This window comes from Hydra vulgaris, chromosome 11 (genome assembly GCF_038396675.1).
Source record: "Hydra vulgaris chromosome 11, alternate assembly HydraT2T_AEP".
NCBI classification, from domain to species: domain Eukaryota; kingdom Metazoa; phylum Cnidaria; class Hydrozoa; order Anthoathecata; family Hydridae; genus Hydra; species Hydra vulgaris.
Window position 1 is genome coordinate 47,205,610 of NC_088930.1, and position 14,391 is coordinate 47,220,000.

A 14,391-nucleotide genomic window follows, 5' to 3' on the forward strand; every position below is an offset into this window, starting at 1 on the left:
TAAAAGAAAAATTAATTTTTAGATTTTGTTTAAAGTTGTTGAAAAGCACTCCTGAAGACAGCACTCATTTATTTGAATTTAAAAATTTGGTTACTATGAGTAAAGTTTCCTTATAAATTTCTGACAATAGTAGTTTAACATAGTTGTATTTTTTCTGGCTTTTAAACAGCTTGAAGTATATTTATGAAATATTTACGAAAACTTAACAAAAACAAATTTTCATACCCTGTTTCATACTTACTTGTGTTATAGTTTTTGTTTATTAAATTATTTAATTTAATATAAAATAGATTTATAAATACAATAATCATTTTAAAAATGAGCTTTAATAAATGGAAAAAAACAGTTGATGAAGGTGATACTATCATGATTTCTTTGGTAAGTTTCACAGTTGTTTTTTTTTAATAATAATTGTTAATAAAAATTTTCATAATAAAAAGTTACTATACATTTATACTAATCAAATTAAGTAAATATGCTGAATATGTGATTGTTGTGTTAATTGTAATTATTGATATTACCCACTGTTTGTGAGAATTATGACACAATATCATTATTGTTTGTTAAATTCATTCTGCTACCACAAGTCTTGTTATTATTTTTTTATAAATTTTGAGGGTAAGCAGTCAATAATGACAATACTTGTCGAATCATCTAAAACTTTGCAAACAAAATTTGGTGCTTTTCCACACAAGGAATTTATTGGTCAAAAGTTTGGAACTAAGGTATCTCATTAGTTTTATACTTTTATAGATGCATATATACATATATATATATATATATATATATATATATATATATATATATATATATATATATATATATATATATATATATATATATATATATATATATATATGTATATATGTATATATATATATATATATATATATACTTATATATACTTATATATACTTATATACAGAGGCGTCCTGAGGGGTGGCATAGGGGGTGTCAGGCAACAAGAACCTTTGTCTTTTTTTTTTTTGATCAGATTCGTCAAAAAAGTTTTTCTAGGTTTTAGTAAAAAAAAGATATGTTACCCACTTTCTTTAAAATCTCTTTGGGATTGCCCTGCATATATATATACACACACACTAGAGCATCAAAAAACAACAACTTTTTTAAATTTCCTTGTCTGAGTTCTAAATGTGTTTTTTATATTTAAATAACACTATATTTAACATTTTTTTGAACAAAAAATATTTCTAGAGGTGTCCCAAGGCCCTCGAACATTTAAAGGGTCCTTAATATATACGTAAAAAAGTTCTTCAAAAGTAGATCAACCTGGTACTTAAAAAAAGTGAAATTATGTAAAAGTTCTAAAAATCATATTTGTTTTATAAAAAACATATTAAAAAAAATTTTTTTTTCAAAAACTTGTAAAAATGCACTTTTTTTATTTTTAGTTTAAAATCTAAAGTTTTTATAAAAAGGGTTTTTAATATAAGTTTTTATACAAAACAATTAATTTTTTTCAAAATCTTTATATAATTTCTTTTTTTTCTAGTACCAGGTCGACCTACTTTTGAAGAATATTTTTTTACATATATTAGGGACCCTTGAAATGTTCAAGGGTCTTGAAACACCTCCAAAAAATACTTTTGTTCAAAAAGTTTTTTAATTCATCGTTATTTTATTATGTAAAACACATTTAGAGCTCAGAAAAGGCTATTTTAAAAAGTTGTTCTTTGACGCAGCCTAATACACACTTTGCTTTTTTTTGTAGAAAAAAAAGAGCTGGAACTCACCTGTAATTATATCAAAAATGAAGCAGAAATTAGCAACTAAATTTGTAAATAAAATTATATTTATAGGTATAGCCATGGCTAGATTCCCCCAAACATCCTCCCCTAATTAGAAGGAAAATGAGTTTATGAGCCGTTTTCCAGGGGAGATTCCAGGAGAGCGAACATAGCACTCTATATAAAATACCAACTATACAAAACTTCTGAAACAAATTCCAAAGTTTTTTTCGTTTTTCGTTAGACAAATCATCTCACCTTCTTTCCTTGCTTTTAGTGTCTACAGCTCTAACTAATCACAAATCTTTGAGTGATTGAAGCTTGTTATTGGTGGTCCTGCTAATTTGATGAACAACAAAATTGAAACTGTTTTAGTCATTAATGAAGCTCTAGTTAGTATGATAATCAAATTTATCTGTGAAAATGTTCATTCCTGTTCACTTGAGAAAATGGGGATAGTATGTAGAGTATATGCCAAATGAACCAAATTTTCAAGATATTTTTTCTCTACAAGATATTCATAGAATCTACTAATACTTTTTCTTTCATTTAATTGTAGTCTTATTGACAAATTTCTTATTTCAGTTTCTCTAAATGTCAGTTGAGTGTTATTGTTTTCTGGATATTGTTTTTTTGTGTAAGATGCAAGCTGATTGAGTTAATTCAACATCTTTGTCAGCAAGCGATCTTTTCTCAATTGGGTCTTTTAGTTTTTAAATAAAAGTTTGTATTAATACCCAGATCTTTAGCAATTAACACTTATCAAACCTCTCCAATTTTGAATTTGTTAGTTATTTCCTTATAACAATCGTGCACATCCTTATAGCTGTCAATTCCTCTCACTCTCATTTCGCATTGATATAATTTGTTTGCAGGTACAAAAAAAGAATTATAACTATTTTTTAGACTGACGTTTTACCTATAAACAGGTGCCACATGAAGCTCTTTTTGCTGTTTTTTTGACAGTTCGATGACATCACTCTGCAATACCATTTCCTGATGGTACATAGAGACACATGAAGCAAATTTTAACATTCCATTTATTCATAACTTGAGAAAACAATGAATTTTAGAATGCTGTTTCATTGCCCGTCAGAATTTTGTTCGAACCTCTTTGTCCGAGAGGTATCCCATTAAATGTCCTATAGATCTGTAAACATGCTTGAATTCTTTTGAAGATAGCGAAGTGCTAATAATCCCTTTTGCTGCCATTTCAGAATACTGAAAGTTCAAATTATCGGGATCTGAATATCTGATAACATCTTTAAGATTATTGAGTACTTCCTTTCCAATCGTAGTATAAAAGTTGTCCTAGGCAGACAGCACTCTTCTTCATATCCTGTGGCTTCAGAGGTTCCTCAAAGCTCTATCCTATAATCTTTTTAATTTACATTTATGATCTTCCAGATATTCTCACAACTAAAATGGCATTGTTTGCTGATGATACTACCATTTATTCTTGTCATGATAAGAAGCTAACACTCTCTGATTGCTAGGATGGGGCATTAGAGCTTGAAAATGATCTTATGTCTGCTACAGCATGGGGCTCACAGTGGCTGGTGAACTTTAATTCAGATAAAATTCAATTTTTTTCGGCCAATCATTACTGCAATAATTTATGTTTATGATGTATTCAACAAGTACATCATAAATATAAATTATATGGTGATGTACTCAATGAGTTATTTACCCTTCATCTTCTAGGATTAATTCTTACTTCTGATCTTTCTTGAAACCATATATCAAATCCATTGCAAAATTAGCATATGCTAAGTTTGCATCTCTTTATCGTGCTCGCCAATTTCTTACTCCAGATTCTAATCTTTATCTCTATAAATCTCAAATCTGTCCTTGTATGGAATACTGTTGGGGCGGGTCTTCCAATGATGATCTTTCTTTTTGAGATAAGGTGCAAAAATCCATTGTAAACATAGTTGGACCTGCTCTTGCAGCCAACCTCAAACCATTATCACATCGTTGTAATGTTGCTTCTCTTTCTTTTTTCTACAAATACTATAATGGGCACTGCTCTAAAGAGCTAGCGTCTCTTGTGCCATCTACTAAAATTCATTCTTGTGTTACTCGTCATTCAATTAAGTCATCTTTTTTCTGTGACTTTACCTAATGACCTAATGCTCGAAAAACTCTTACTCGTCTAGTTTTTTCCTCGAACATCAGCTCTTTGGAATTTGCTTCCTTCATCTTGCTTTCCTGATTCATATAATTTGCAATCTTTTAAGTCATCTGTCAATCGTTATCTTGCTCTACAAACTTCATCTTTTCTCTTCCAGTAACTTCCGACTCTAATAGTGGCTGCTTGTAGCCTTGTTGGAGGCGAAGATGTTTTAAAATTAAAAAAAAAAACTTCGGATTGTTTTGACATTACTATAAATTTATAATCTAAGTAATATATCTAAAGTGAAATATTAATCTAGAATTTTGTGTAATAAGTCACTTATTAAACTAAATACTTATATAAATATGCTTCTAACTTGTTGTATGACCAATTTAAAACAAACTGGAGACTGTTATTACATAATAATATAGCTTAAAATAATAATAAAAAAGTAAAGTAATAAAAATCATATAGCAAGCAAAAAGAAACTAAAAGCAATTTAATAAAATATAAAAGCTGTTCAAGAACCCTGTTACAAAAATCACTATTAAAAAACAATGTGATGAGAATCAATACAAAAAAAAATTACAAAAAATACCCATTATACTTAAATTTAAATTAAAAAAATAATTAGAAAATAGAATATTTAGTTTATAATCAAAGTGCCCAAGTTTAAAGAATATATACATATAAAAATAATAGTCTACTTAATATTACATTGATGTAATATTGAGCAGACACAAATCATTGCGCTTAAACAACTGAGCTACAAAGTGTAACAGCAAACAATTCTTACAAAGAGAAGAAAAAAAGTAACTAACATTTAACAAATTAAAAATAAGTTATTATTTTGGGTAAAAATACTAAACTTATTTGAAAGATTTTCATCTTTCAAATAAGTTCTGTAAATAAATTCTGTCATTTCCATCTTTTTAACTCTATGTTTAAGTTTCCCACCATTTAAAAACTTTTAATTTTTCAGAAAATATCCGGATTGGCGGATATTTAATAAAAATTATCCGGATTTTCAAATAGTCAAAATAATACCGATTATCTGTGTAATCAGATATTTGGATATCTGGAATGGAAACCCTATATATTATATAATATCTTTATATATGTTATGTATATAATGATTTTTTTTTTTATATATTTTTTTTTCATTTAAATGCATTTTTAAAGTGATTTTTAAATGATCACATCCTCTGCTTGCTTTAGATAAAGTTCAGGTCATTGTGTTATTTAATAATGGTATAATCCAGCAAAGATGTTAATGCTTGAATTAACTCTAAAACTTGAATTTGTATCTAAACTTTTTTTTTTTTTTTTTTTTTTTTTTTTTTTTTTGATTATTCACCTCCCCAAGGCCCGAGGGGGGCCACTACAGTCGAGGAGGCTACTCATTTTTTTTTTGTGTTTTTATTTTTTAGTTGTTATTCGTGGTGCAACCCTCTCTCAACTCTTTAACTCCGAAGCACGAACCTTGCCGAGCAAGGCCGCTGCGCGGAGAAAGTAAGTTGAGCGCGGTACTTCCAGGGACGTGGAAAAAGCAGTGGTTTTATTTAATAAGTTTTGTGTTTCAACTTTTATGGCTGAGAAAGAATTTTTTAAATTAATAAAAAAAGTAACCTCCTTAATTGTATTGGGCTCTCTGGAGCTTTAGGAAGGTCAATTTAATAAAAGTAATAATAATAAAAAGATCTTGAAGTTTAAGTTTTTTTTTTTTTTAAGACAACAAAGTCTATATCTATTTTGATTGTTAATTTATGTTAGTTTATGTTAATTTATGTATTTATGCGTCTAGTTAGTATCATTTTGTAATTCACTTTGTTATAATTTCTGTTTTAGGGAGTTGTTTTCCTATGCTTAATTGTATTAACTCTTGAATGGAAATAAAAATGATGTCTTGACAAACAAGAAAAATTACTTAGTGATTATTTGTTGACTTGAAAAAGTTATCCCAATTAACTTTGATGTTTTTATATTGTTTGAAGTGTAGTTGTATGTGCAAGGCTTTCTGGTATGTTTGAAGTGTAATTATTTATGCAAGGCTTTCTGAGATGTATAGGTAATTAAAATGTAAATAAACTTTACTTTCTATCTTGGCTATAAATAAAACATTTTCTATAATAACCAATACTTTTCAATATTCAGAAATATTATTTTTTGCAAATTGATATTTTGCAAATACAAATAAAATAGTCGATAAAAATGTTTGTTCCTTTCCATTTTCTAAAAGTTGATCTGGCAAAAGTTATGCAGAAAGCTATATTGATGTATTTTGTGTGATAAGGATCGATGAATATTGCTGCAGTTAAAATCTTAATATTGCAAAAGTTAAAATCCTTTGTTTTTCAAAAAAAATTACACTTTTTATGATATTCAAAATAATATAAGTAGCCGTTTTTATGATATTCAAAATAACATCTTATGTTATCTTATCTGATGTAAAATATCCTCAATAATCTTATGCAACATAACCATCATATCTCATCTACCTCCCACCGAAATTGATACAAGTGTTTAGTCAAGTCTCAACAACTTCCTGTTTTTAAATGATGTATGCATCTATATATATATATATATATATATATATATATATATATATATATATATATATATATATATATATATATATATATATATATATATATATATATATATTAGCAACTAAACAGAAAGTGTCATTTGTACATGGTTAATCTGTTTATTCATACCAGGATTTAACCATTCTATAAACATACTTTCTTTTAGGTCATAATTGTTAGATGCCGAATCTAACACAGAAAATGCTTAGTGTTTTTCTGTGTTAGATTCTAAGCTAAGTGTTTTTCTGTGTTAGAGCTAAAACTTAAAGAAAGTATGTTTATAGAATGGTTAAAACCTGGTATGAATAAACAGATTAACCATGTATAAATGACACTTTCTGTTTAGTTGCTATTATATATATATATTATATATATATATATATATATATATATATATATATATATATATATATATATATATATATATATATATATATATATATATATATATATATATATATATATATATAAAATTAGTTTATTGATAATTATTAAAATATTTAGTTATAATGAGTTGAATAATAGTATTTTAAATATTTTATTGTGATTTAATTCAGATTTTTTCAAAGAATCGAAAAGGTTGGGTTTTTTTACTTCATCCATCTCCAGAACTATGGACTGTTTCACTCCCACATCGAACACAGATACTTTATTCAACTGATATATCTCTTATTGTAATGGAGCTGGAGTTAAAGCCGGGATCTATTGTAGTAGAATCAGGTAATTTTATACAAAATTTGATTTAGTAGAATAATACTCTACATCTCTACAAGGCCTGAACAAAAAATGTCAAATCACCTTATTTCTCCACTCACTTCTTGCATTGGCAGTTAGAGGCAAGAGGTGCTGGAATAGCTGCAAAGTTTAATTAACCAGTGCAGTCAATTAAATCTTAAAAATGACAAAATTAAATCTTAAAAATGATGAAAAGCATCACCAACATGCAAAATGTAATTGAAATTAATTCAAGTCCTTCTATTATATTTATCAAGATATATTTTTCATTTACACATAAAGATTCCACCCCCAATGCCATCCACCCTCCTTCCCCATCACTTTATGCTCTTCTGTTTTGTATATTTTATAGCATTTTTAAACTGTTACTCATACATACCTAATATTATTTGTAACACTTTGATTATTATAATTATTTATGTTTTAATTTTATGATTCTATTGGACACATTTTTTTGAAAACAAATTTCTGTTTACACCATATAGACTAAAATATTTAGAATTTGTTTTCTTTTTGCTAAATCTACAAAAAAATATCTGCAAACTGATGAATTATGCTATTGTCCATAAGAATTTAAAAGCATGAGATTTTTCTGCCCTAAATCAACCAGAAAGGAAATATCAACAAACAGAGTTTGACTTATAGATTTAATCTTGTATCTAGCTTTAGATTCTTTGGATTAAAATCAATTATTAGTTTTATATTTACTGCAAGATGAGGACAGGATGAGGATATTAAAAAATGCTTAAATCTTTTGGATTTTTGTAATTTGATAAATGTTCACTTTAGTATCTATTTAGATCAATAAAAGTCTCCCTAGATTGTTGTTATTTTTGGGTTTTTCAAGTTCAATTACTTGGACTCAGTGAGTCCAAGGGTAAATACTCAGATCCGATACCTGATCTAAGACTCAACAAGTCTCATCATGGTCCATATATGTTTCCCAAATTTTTGTTTTTTTAACTGGAAAAAATCTCCTAGTCTTTATAATTTGTTTTATTAATCACACTATACATTTAGCTGTTTGTGATGTATTGTATAAAAAAAAAAATATTACCATTATGCAAGATGGAGATTACTATGGTCAAGATGGTATTGATGATGATCAAGATGAAAATTATTATTCTGGCGAGAGCTGCGATGACATCAAAAAATACAGACAATATGAATTAACAAATTCAGACAAAATATAAAAATATATAAAAAGTGTTATTAGAATTGTTAAATTTTTTTTGAAGCTCTTCTGTGCAAAATAATATTTGTTGAGAAAAGATCAAAATAGTTTTAAGAAACTTCAGTTAGTGATAAATGTAAAAACCCGTTGGAACTCATTGCTCAAAATGATATCTAGTTTTTTTAAAATTATTTGATATCATTAAAGAAGCTCCTTAAAATATTGGAAGTGTAAATTTAATAAAAAATAATAATATTGAATTGTTACATGAAATTAACATTACATTAAAGCCTATTAATTTGACCGTTAAAGTTTTTAGTAGAGGCAATGCTAATCTTTCAACAGCCTGGTTAGCAATTGATTTTATGTTAAGAAAATTAAGAGTCCAATTATAATTAAAGTAAAGAGTTATTAATGACAATGAGCAATTAAATAAGTAGTTTTAAAAAGCAAGAATTTGTTGATCTATTCTCTCTTAGTGTACTGTGTCTTCTAAGAAAAGACCAACATTTATAACACATTTACTTAAGAGATTATTTGATGGGGATGAAGAACAGCAAAACACACATGAACAGGGACATTTAACTGAAAATAACAAAAATACTAAGCGCACTAGCATTAACACCGGAAGAAGAACTACTGAAAATATTAGAGTGCGAAATGTTTTGCCAATTTGCTAAGATAAATTAGCTGATCTTAAAAAATAAATGTGTTGTTTTAAAAAACTAAAAAAAGAACTGCATATTTAGAAAAATTGTATCAAGCATTAATTATTATAAAACCAAACATCAACAATTTGTTCTAAATTGTCGTACAATTCATTTAGTTTATTAGTTTTTTTAAATTTATTTTTCAAGTAAAAAGTAATTGGTCTGGTATGTGTTAAACACTTATACGTATTTTAATTTAGTTAAATTTATTTTTGCAAGTTTGTTTACATGCATTTTATTATAAGTTATGTTTGTAAAAATAAAAAAAGTGTAGAATAATATACTTACATTAGGCATTGAAACCAGCTAAAAATTGTTTTATTTACCATAACATTTACCAAATTCTTGTTTTTATTTGGCTTGAACGCAAAAAATCTTTTCATGCTATTGTTAAAATTGCAAGAGAAAAGATGGATTAGATCAGAAAAATAATCGTAGGTTCGACTCGTACTCGCCAAGTCTAAAAAGACCGGGTATTCCCAATTCCTAGTTATTAAAGTTTATATGTTTGATAAAGGGATCCTTCAGAACTCAGAAGGTACTTGTGCAAGTTATATCCATTTCATAAAAAAACATTAGAAAATAGGTTTATATTTATTATATTATATATATTATATTATATATATTATATTATATATATTATATTATATATATTATATAAATTATAATATATAATATATTTAAGCTGTAACCAATAATTTAGTGAGTGTACAAAATACACTTAGGCAGCATTATTTTTCATTATCATTATTTAACATAGTTACATTATTTAAAATCCACTTGTCAAGTTTAGCTTTAAAGAGTTCACAGAAATAACATTACCAACATCAGAAAGCAGTCGATTTCAATACGAAGATGCTCTGTTTGTTAAAAATAATGTCTTAGCAAAAAATTAGTTATTTCATGATTATTTTTTATTTGAACACATTTTGCTGATTAATAACTTTTCGGCAAAACTTCCGAGGCTAAAATTACTTTTCTATTCCATTATAATATATGTATACCTTGTAAATTTGAATTAAATCGCCCCGAACTCGTCTTACAACTGAAGTAGTGAGGTCTAACTTATTGAACCTTTTCTCATAGTTTTTTAAGTGGCAATCGAGTTGCATGACGCTGAATCTTTTCTTAAATATTCATTTTTAAGATATCGAGGCAACACTGATACAGCAAGTTCAAGAAACGGTCTAACAAAAGTTGTCTATATTTTTTAGTAATTTGCTGTTAAAACCTAGAAATGTATTATTAAAGATAAACAAAACTTTATTTGTTTTATTTGCACGTAGAGTAATTTTATTTTTCCATTTAAAATCAGATCTTTTTCAGTGATAATACACTATAATGCTACTTTAACGTATAAAATAAAATAAATTCTTTTTGGGCCGTTTATTAGATTTTAACTTTTGAACTATTTAAATTAACTTACAAAAAGTATATATATTTTTTTTACATATAGAGTTTTTATTGTTTTTTCAGGTAATACTTTTTGAGTCACAAGTCATTATAGCAACTTGGGATTTAGAATTTATGATAATTTGTATATTTATTATTTATGCTTTAATGCATTTATTTAGATCAAAAATTTATAAACCAGCCATCGGAATTAAGGTCAGCATTTGGCAATGCCAACCTAACTGCCAACCTCGAAGTGTTTGAGGTGGGCAAAAAATTGCCGAACTCGTTTCTATTTTTTATATAGTATGACCTTTTGTATTAAATTTTTTGCCGACCTGATGCTGACTTCTAAAAGATTTTAAAAGATTGACAATAATTTGCCAATCTAATTTCAAGGATTGATAATTTTAACACCAAATATTGAACATTATAGGTTTATTTTAATAAATTTATTTTAAATTCTTTAACAAGTTTTAAAAAAAAGTAGTTAAATGTGTGTTTAATATTTATGACTAATTTATACTTTACATGATAATTAAATAGTTTTTAAAAATAAGAAGCTTTACCTGCTATAAATAAGACATCATTTTTTTTTATATAAAAATAAAAGTTGTTAAAGTAATCTGTTTTGTAAAAGTTGTTTGTAAAAAAAAAAATAATAAAGGTTTTCTTCTTTTTGCTTGTGCCTCTTTGGTAGTAGCTATGCAACTCTTTTGGTTACCTCATAATTAGCGTAAAGCTCTAAAACTCAGTTTAATGGTTTCAAAAACTCTATGGTACCTGTAAGAGAGGTTGATTCGATTAACAACTATAAAATTTCAATAAAGTATATAAAGTTTTTTACAACTTTTGGTTTGTTAGCAGTAATGAAGTAACCACATAGTTTACTGCTTAGGGTGCTTAGGGTGTCATACACTATCTATGATTGAGTCAATTTCTTTATTATTAAAAGTACCTGAAATATTGTTTTTCAAAAAAACTTTACCACTAAATTTTTTCAATACATTCTTTACAAGTTCATGGTCTTCAAAGTAACTTTTCATCCATTGAATCTTACCACTTGCAAAATTCACCAGTCCTACTTGCTTTTTGTGAAGTATATATAAATTTGGCTGTTTTACCTTCATATCTTAGTTCTGATGGTTATTATCCTTTGATTTGCTAAAACTGTAATAGTCACATATTTAGCCTGGGCATATATACTTATGTATCAATTCACCTATTTGTTGTAAAATCATGTTTAAATCCACTGGACATTTTCTGTGCTTTTGTTTTTTGCATCCCTTAATCTTAATATCCCTTATTATCCTTTTTTTCCTAAACTGCTTTTTTTTTTCAATGTTAATTTTGATCAAATTGACCAACCCTTTTCTAATTATCTCCGTTATTGTTGTTTTTGTTGACTTGAAAGCTCATCGTTAAATGGTTTAGCTAGTACCACTGACCGTGCTGGCTCTAAAGCCCAAATTTTTGTTTTCTTTAATTTATTACTCAGATAGTTAACTTTGTTACATTTTTCCAGGTAACCCTAATCACTATTACCTTCACCCTTTAGTTTGTGTCTTGCCTCTGACTTTAACTTGTACTCAATATCTCTAATTATTTCCTCCTCTGTTCTCTTGTTCTCAATTAGGTTATTCGGACCGTGCTATGATCTCACTAAAACTTTATCCTGCATTTCTTCATCAGACTCATCTCTCAGCATTGGACTTTTTTTTACTATCTTTTGAGTAGAGTAGTAATGAGGTTCCATTTGTGATTTCTTTTCATGATGGTCCTTGGACTAATATCTTTTGTCCTTTTTTTTTCCAAAACTGTAATCTCTTGCATTTAGCCAAACATGAAATCTTTTGTTCATTATTTGAAGCCTCACTCTACCTTTTTCTCTTTTTTTCGTGCAATTTCCAATTGTAATCATTTTTTTAAACCGCTTTAACAAGAACAACTTTGATGAGAACAAACAATTTATCATTTTAAAAAATTGATAAATCAATGTTTGATTTGAAGCTCAGGTTACTAAATTTTTATATTTTGTCTCAGAAGATAGGTTCTTAAGACTTTTGGATTATCTTTAACAATGTAATCAAGAAAGGCATTTAACATTTCATCATTCATGCATGGTTCTGATCTTGTTATCCTCTCCTAAGGATAAAGCAGAACTGTTTGTAAGAAATTTTGCTTTTACCTCTTGAATCTAGTAATCCTCTCTTGAAACCTCACTCTTCCTGTCATCTCTAAGAAATAGGTTAGTCTACTGTTATCCATCTAAACTCTGGTTTCTGTTACTAAAACTCTGGCTTAAATTCCTCTACAGCTAGTGGTCAGATATTTTGGTATACTGGTGACAGCATTTCTTTGACAGTCTTACAAAAGTTTTTTAGAACTCTCATTACTCCTTAAAGTATTTATCAGTTGTTTAACCGAATTTTGTTAGTCTGCTGCAAATTGCACCATTCCAATTTTTAATGACTCTGGATATTGCTTTGATCCCTTTAATTAGTGCTCAATCAGTTTTCAAACTATTATTAGCAAAGTTTATTTATCTTAAATTAACAAACTTCTTATCTTGACTAAGAGCTTACTTGATGATCTCTATTGATTTTAATCCTCTTGTTCTACTGCTGATTCGTTAATCCCATTAATAACAGAAAGGTTTTATTGTGAATTAGATAGAAGCAGTGAGGTTAGGTCTATTGCTTTAATTCTTTACCTCTATATTTCTTATTTGTCTTTATATAGAATACTTTTGTCGAATTTGGGTTAGTTTTTTTAATGAGGTTCTTTCTTTTAGACAATTTTGTTGAATTGCTTCTACAAAAGCTCTTGTATGACTTGCTATTCAGTAAAGTTGCATCCATTTACTGTTCCATGTTCCATCATGTTAAAAAAAACTTTTATTTATCTAGTTTACATTTTTTTTTGAAGTCGAAATATTGGATTTTAATATTAAATTTAAATTTAAAAATTTATTTAAAATTGAATTAATATATTAAACCCTTCAGAAAGTGGTCTGAATCAGTGGAGATTATATCACAACTTTTGAAACCATTGTTTCGATTTTTGCATTATAACTACTGCCTTGATTTGTTTTTGTTTTGTTTTTTAACAGTTTTATATATATTTGTGTGTATATTTATATATATATATATATACATACATATATATATATATATATATATATATATATATATATATATATATATATATATATATATATATATATATATATATATTAGGCCGGATCATAAAAATTAATTTTTTTTAGAATTTGTGAAAAGTGGCGTGATATAGTGTTGTTTAATATTTACAAAAAAAAAATTTCTAAAGAATTGATTATACTTTGCATTTTTAAGTTTTAAGGTTTTATATGCTAAGTATATTTACTTTAGTACATGCATTAACTGAAACATGCATTTAACCCTAATACTAGATATAATCCCAAGGTTATGAAATTGAACCAAACCTATACCTACCTAACTAAATTAACCCTAATGATATGATTAACTCCAACGCTATTATAACTTTATATTATTATTATATTATTCTATTTTTATATGATTGTTTATTAATTTCTGCTTTTATCAACTGATTGCAGAATTTATCCGTCTCATCTTGTATTTTTAGAAATTAACTGAAATTCTGATATGTTATAAAATTGTAAAACAATAATGATTTCAAGATCTAAAGCTTCAAAGAATCGTCATATACTTTTTGGAGAAGGTTGTGAATTACCCAATTTTTGCTTGCCAACCCACAAGCAAGTAGGCAAAGCATACTTGTCTGAGAAGAATTATGAAACTGAACCACTACGGTCTGTTTGTAAGAGACTAGCACAGAAACTTTCTCAGATATGGATTAAAGCATCAGTTCCTACTATAAGTCTTCGAGGCATAGAATTACATCTGGAGAAGTACATAGGCAATGTTCA

General features: G+C 27.1%; 1 protein-coding gene across 2 annotated transcripts in view; it reads left to right on the forward strand.

Annotated features, from left to right (window-relative positions):
• Window positions 1-270: 270 nt before the first annotated feature.
• Window positions 271-14,391, forward strand: part of LOC100210034 (tRNA (adenine(58)-N(1))-methyltransferase catalytic subunit TRMT61A) — a 34,231-nt gene continuing 20,110 nt past the window's right edge. The window contains exons 1-3 of one of the 2 annotated variants that reach the window (XM_065809002.1): window positions 271-378; window positions 618-725; window positions 7,007-7,169. In XM_065809002.1, the coding sequence (XP_065665074.1) occupies window positions 319-378; window positions 618-725; window positions 7,007-7,169 (331 nt within the window). In that variant the 5' untranslated portion in view covers window positions 271-318. The remainder of the gene's footprint in view (window positions 379-617; window positions 726-7,006; window positions 7,170-14,391) is intronic. The other variant, XM_065809003.1, reaches the window with a different exon arrangement.